The 5,965-nt window shown below is 43.4% G+C and overlaps 1 protein-coding gene across 1 annotated transcript in view; it reads right to left on the bottom strand.

Moving 5' to 3' along the window:
* Positions 1–1,934: 1,934 nt before the first annotated feature.
* The window catches only part of SHTN1 (shootin 1), a 126,548-nt gene continuing 122,517 nt past the window's right edge, over positions 1,935–5,965 (bottom strand). The window contains 1 exon segment of the mRNA XM_015414003.1: positions 1,935–2,139. Coding sequence (XP_015269489.1) covers positions 1,935–2,139 — 205 coding nt within the window.

The raw sequence follows: 5,965 nt of genomic DNA, 5'->3' as shown, positions 1-5,965 counted from the left end.
GTGCCACTGGACTCTAAATTACTGAGCACTTTATTGGTTGATATGTGATTGTTTTATCCTGTTTTTAATGTGTCGGCACATGGTGCCCTGTTGTGAGCCGCCCTGAGCCTGCTCGCGGGGAGGGGAGGGTAGAAGTGCAATAATAAATAAATAAATAAATTCGTTCTACTGCTTCAGACCAATATGGCTGACTACCTGGATCTTTCTTGGTGGCTAAAAGTTCATGACAGTTCATGCTTCGTCAACCTGGCATGCCACAAACCGAACCACATTTCCCCAGTTTGTGCCCATCCCTGGAAACCACATTTATATGGTGATCTTTTTGCACGACCCAGCTCATGATACTGTTTGTCTTCACAGCATCAAAAATATTCCTGATGGTTAATTTCTAGCAGAAGATACTGTGGATCCAACTGATCCATGTGATGAACTGTTACACATTAAGATCTCTCTGCCTAAAGAAGATGTCCTGCACAGGCAGTCTCAGTGGCAGCTATGTAATGGGCCTTTAGTTTTAAACTGAATTCAGATTCTGCCTGGATAAAATGGTATAGGGGGCTGTGGGCCATCTTAGGCACAGTTATACCATTCTTAGCTCACTGACTGCAATGGAGTCAAAATAAGTATCAAGCTAGTAGGACCATGAAAATTATCAGTTGAAGGATACCAGTAGCTGAGAGGTTGTACCAAATATATTAATAAGAAAACAAAACCTAACTGGGTTATACAATGTCTGGACAAGTGAGTTTTAAGTAAGCAAACCTCATTAACTAATTTATCCTCTGTAGTATGCTTGAGAATTAGTTTAATTCACTGAAAGCAATGGGTATATTTCAGGAGGAACAAATCTCTTTTTCCTTTGTGGCTTTGGAAGCAGGAGGCTAACATCCCTGTGATACTTCCAACAGAGTAGCAAATTTTGTTGCTGTTCAGATGAGACAAGCGAATATGTTGTTAAATTTTCAAAAGTACAAAGGATGAGTAAGAAAAACAATAATCATTATATTGGATAGAACTGTGCCACTGTGTTAATATCTTGCCAATGCAATCTATTGGAAACTTTGAGCCCTTTAAAATAAAAAGGAAGTCCGCAGAAGAAAGAACATAGTTCTTGGACTGCTCTTAATTTTCATTGTAGAGCTGTAATTGACTGCTTAAACTAAATGATTAACTGGGCCGCAAATTAAAAAAACACATGGACCTAGCTTTAATACAGATGCTTATAATAAACCCCTGATTGCTGTACTCTTCAGAGAGACATTCTCTTCTCTCTCTCACAGGAAGACACGCTTCTTTTAAGATAGCTTTTGCTATAACATATGCATAGATCATCTAAAAAACAAGAAAGTATGCTTTATCTTCCAAATTCTAATATTCACTCATAGACAAAGGATTAAAGTTTTAACAGATAAAAAACCCCTCAAGACATCTCTTTAATTAGCTGATAGCCCAAATTTTCATGAGTCTTGCAGAGAAGTCCACCTATACTGAGTCCTGTGTCTACTAGAATTTATTTGTGGTCATATCTATCACTCTATAATCTAACAAATGCATTACTCCAATTACCCAATTAGGGCCTGGTCTGTCCTTTCAGTTAATTTTATCAGGATTTGAATTAAGCCTTAAATAACATATTAACACAAAATAACATCACCAAAATAAATTTTGATATTTTGCATAATTCAAGAAACAAATGCAATAATTTAGAAGAAACTCCACTGATTACAGCAGTAAGGAGTCCATAATTGTGACTCTGGACTGTGCATACTTACATAGTCTAATGCACATAAATGAAAAATGCATATAAAAGGCTCTTTCAGTAAACTATCATAAAGTACATTCGTTAGTACAGAATATTGCCCTTTCCATACATACAAATGAAACAACTTGCACTCACTGAAAGGGACTTCCAGAAGTCAACGCCTTTTAGCACATCAGCAGTGAGAGCTGTCTGTCTCTTTTGCTTTCTGAACACTAGCATCTTTACAAAACTGTTGACCTTTTTCTTTTATCGTCTTGCCTTGACTCAGATCTTCTGGCATCTGCTCTTTTGCTTTCTCAGGATTCAGTACCACAATGGATTCTGCTTGCTTTTCCATATCAGCAACTTTATTTGAAAGCCCCACATTGCTTGGTAACCTGAAAAGTACAAAGTAAATAAAAGTCAGAAATGCCATATCAAAAGAGAAACAGAAATAAATATTAGACTCCAATGTTAACAAATGTGCTCGGGAACCAGAACTCTGAAAGCAGGAGAAACTTCCTTGCACAGGATCTCACTTTAATTTTTCAGTTTTCAAATTGTTCAGGTTCTTGACTGAAAAGAATGAATCTGCGTCATGTATTACTAACTGCACAAAAGAACAAACAGCTGAATTGGAAGGATACAGAACTGCAGTGGATCCCCACAACCCAGTGAGGTGACTGGGGAAGCACTATTTATTTTATTTATTTATTAACTTTGATATTGAGACTGCCCTTCCCTGAAAAACAGGGCTCAGGGGGGTGCACAACAATAGTAAAATTACAAATCTTACAAAGGTTTCAGAATTAAAAATATATAAAAATACAGTACAGTTTCAGCAGCCTGAGCCAATCTGATGGCGATATTCCTGGAATGTCATTGCCTTGTAGAGGAGGGAGGTGGGGAAAAAAGAGGAAGACGAGTGCCAGATTAGATGGAAGACCATTGTTGTCCTCAACCAAATGCCTGGCGGAACATCTCTGCCTTACATGCCTTGCAGAATGGTGATAAGTCCCGCAGGGCATGGATGTTACTCGGCAGAGAGTTCCACCAGGTGGGAGCCAGGGCAGAAAAAGCCCTAGCCCTAGTTGAGGACAGCTGGATGTCGCTTAGACTGGGGACCACCAGGAAGTTCTTGTCTCCTGAGTGTAGAGCTCTTCTGGGGGTATATCAGGAGAGGCGGTCCTGAAGGTACGTGGGTCCCAGGCCATTAAGAGCTTTAAAGGTTAACACCAGAACCTTGAACCTGATCTGGTACTCCACTGGAAGCCAGTGCAGCTTGCACAGCACAGGTTGGACATGTGCCATACGGGGGGTCCCAGTAAGGACCCACACAGCTGCATTCTGGATCACCTGGAGTTTCCGGGTCAGCCTCAAGGGCAGCCCTACATAGAGCAAGTTTCAGTAGTCTTGCTTGGAGGTGACCGTTGTGTAGATTAGTTTAGCTAGGACAGGGTAACACAGGTAGGGGGCCAGTTGCCTGACTTGGTGCAGCTGGAAAAATGCCAGTCTGGCAACATTTGTTATCTGGGCCTCGATTGACAATGAGGTGTCCAGAATCACACCTAGGCTCTTAACGGTTGGTGCCAATGATAAGGGCACACCATCAAGGGCCGGGAGCTGGCTTCCCAAACTCATGTTCCTCTCACCCAGCCACAGAACCTCCATCTTATCAGGGTTCAGTCTCAACCGATTCTGTTTTAACCACTTCACCACAGCCTCCAAACCCTCAGCCAGATTTACAGGAGCAGTATGTGGCTGGTCATTCATCAATAGGTGTGCCAGATTTACAGGAGCAGTATGTGGCTGGCCATTCATCAATAGGTATACCTGGGTGTCATCAACGTACTGGTGACATTCCAGCCCGAAACTCTGCACCAGTTGGGTGAGGGGGCGGATGTAGATGTTAAATAGCATCAGGGAGAGGACTGCCCTCTGAGAAACCCCACATATCAGTGGGTGCCTAGTTGACACTCTCTCACCCAGTGCCACCCTCTGTCCCTGGAGTAATGAGGTAAGCCACTGTAAGGCTACCCCCATGAACTCCTATGTCAGCAATGTGGTGGGTCAAAAGATTATTATTGACCATGTCAAACGCTGCTGTAAGATCAAGCCTGTGGAAATTGTCTGTGAGGATAACCAAAGCTGTCTCCATCCTGTGGCTAGGGTGGAAGGAAACTGGACTGAAATGCATCTAGTGCCGATGTGTCATCCAGGAAATTCTGGAGCTGTTCTGCTTCTGCTCTTTGAATCACCTCAACCAGAAAAAACAGGTTGCTTTCCTGTAACTGATGATCTTCGAGTGGTCATCTGTGCATTCACACCTCTGGAATATAGTGCGCCTGCGCTGACCTCGATCGGTTCCTCAGAAGAGAACTGGCGGGATTGTCGTGCCCCTCCTTTGGTCATGCACAGTGGGGCCGGCGCGTGACTGGGGAGTGGGTGCAAAAATCCCTTTTGCTTTGCAGGCGCACTGTATCCCAGAGGTGTGATGCACAGAAATCACAAAGAAGATCGAAAGATTTCCAACTGAGCAGTAATTGGAAGGATCCATGGGATCCAAGGGTTGCTTTTTTTAAAAGAGCAGCACAACCACAGCCTCTTTTAGTCCCTCTAGATAGATCCCTGAACCCAGGGACAGATTGATAAAGTCTACCATGGGGGCCTGTATCCCTTCACCACCCAGAATACTACTAGCACTACAATACTAGCACTACAATTATGTACACACTTTTATAGGATAACCCTGCTACCCAGCATACCAGGGCTTTTTTTGTAGAAAAAGCCCAGCAGAAACTCATTAGTATAATAGCCCACACCCCCGACAGTGCAGCTCATTAGCATATTAGGCCCCACCACCATACCTTCCCTTAGCTTGCCCGGGCACCCACAGCTGCGGGGCGCCCAGGCAAGCCGGCCCTTGGACAGGCTGGGGAAGGTAAGGGGAGGCCTTTAAATGCCTCCCCGATCCTTCCAGTCCCCCCCGGCCTGCCCGCCTCGGAGTGGCCAGGGGGGTGTCACTCTCCAGGCCTTCCCTCTGTAGCCACACACAGAGGTTTTGGCTGTAGTGGGCGTGGCCAACTCTGAAGCCAGAGTTATAATATCTGAAGCCAGCCGGAACTCCGTTCCTGTGCGTTCCTGCCCAAAAATAGCCCTGCAGCATACAGAAACACTTCTAAAGACTGAAGAAATATGATGCACATAAATATTCTAGGTTCAATTTGTTGGTTGATATCCAATTTGTAGCCATTATAACCTGGACACATAACCATACTTAATCTAAATATCTCAACCCATTAACTTTATTACCTGCTGTGATATATGATTATGTACAAATATGTTTTATCTTTCTATTTCCTACCTTTGGTTAAAAAAAATCAACAAATGGGAGTATGTTGTTTTCTGAAACTTTCTGCTTAACTGGCATTAACTCTTACACCTTGACTATACAAATAGCCAAAGAACAGTAAACCTAGCAATGATCCCTCTTTAAGCAAATTTTGTTGTGTATGATTTATCTGCACTGACTTACAGGTGGTTTGCATAGTTAACTAACATATATGTTAAGTCAACCGCGGGGGGGGGAGTAGTCAGGTAAGTTAGATTTTTAAAAGGTTACTGCTCGACTGCTCTGTTTAAAGTTCTGAGAACATTTTAAAATTTGTTCAGAACAGCCTACAAAAAAGGCAATGCTCTGATCCCTTCCTGCATACACAAGGATGCAGCTATCCACTCTGCATCCTAAACAGCTGACAGGCACTAACTGAGACCTGGTACCATGTTTCGACAGAGTATAGAACTTGTATACATGACTGGCCTTCAGAGTTGCCAGAAATTTTCTGAGCTTCTCCTGACATGTTCCAGTACATATTAATTGACAAGGGGCAAAGCGCCAGCCAATTTCAGGGAAAACCCAGTGCCTCTTGTTTAGTTTCATGTTTTATTTTATTTATTTGATTTTTAGACCGCCCTTCCCCCTAGAGGGCTCAGGGCAGTGAACAACATTTCATTAATACATGCAGATTCAGACTAAAACAGTTAAAAACAATAAAACCAATGCAATTATAATATCACAAGAAAGAGGACCCACTAAACTCACGGGGGGGGGAGCTCCAAACTGAGCAGGCGGAGGAGGAACCAGCAGGAGCAGGTAAGCTCTCCCCCCCATCCTGCCGGTTCCTCCGTCTCCTCCACCCCCTGGCTCGGTCTCCCCCCGCCCGC

This window comes from Gekko japonicus, unplaced genomic scaffold, assembly GCF_001447785.1.
Source record: "Gekko japonicus isolate JY-2015 unplaced genomic scaffold, Gekko_japonicus_V1.1 scaffold2377, whole genome shotgun sequence".
Lineage (NCBI taxonomy): Eukaryota > Metazoa > Chordata > Lepidosauria > Squamata > Gekkonidae > Gekko > Gekko japonicus.
This window is presented reverse-complemented; position numbering and strand designations above follow the sequence as displayed.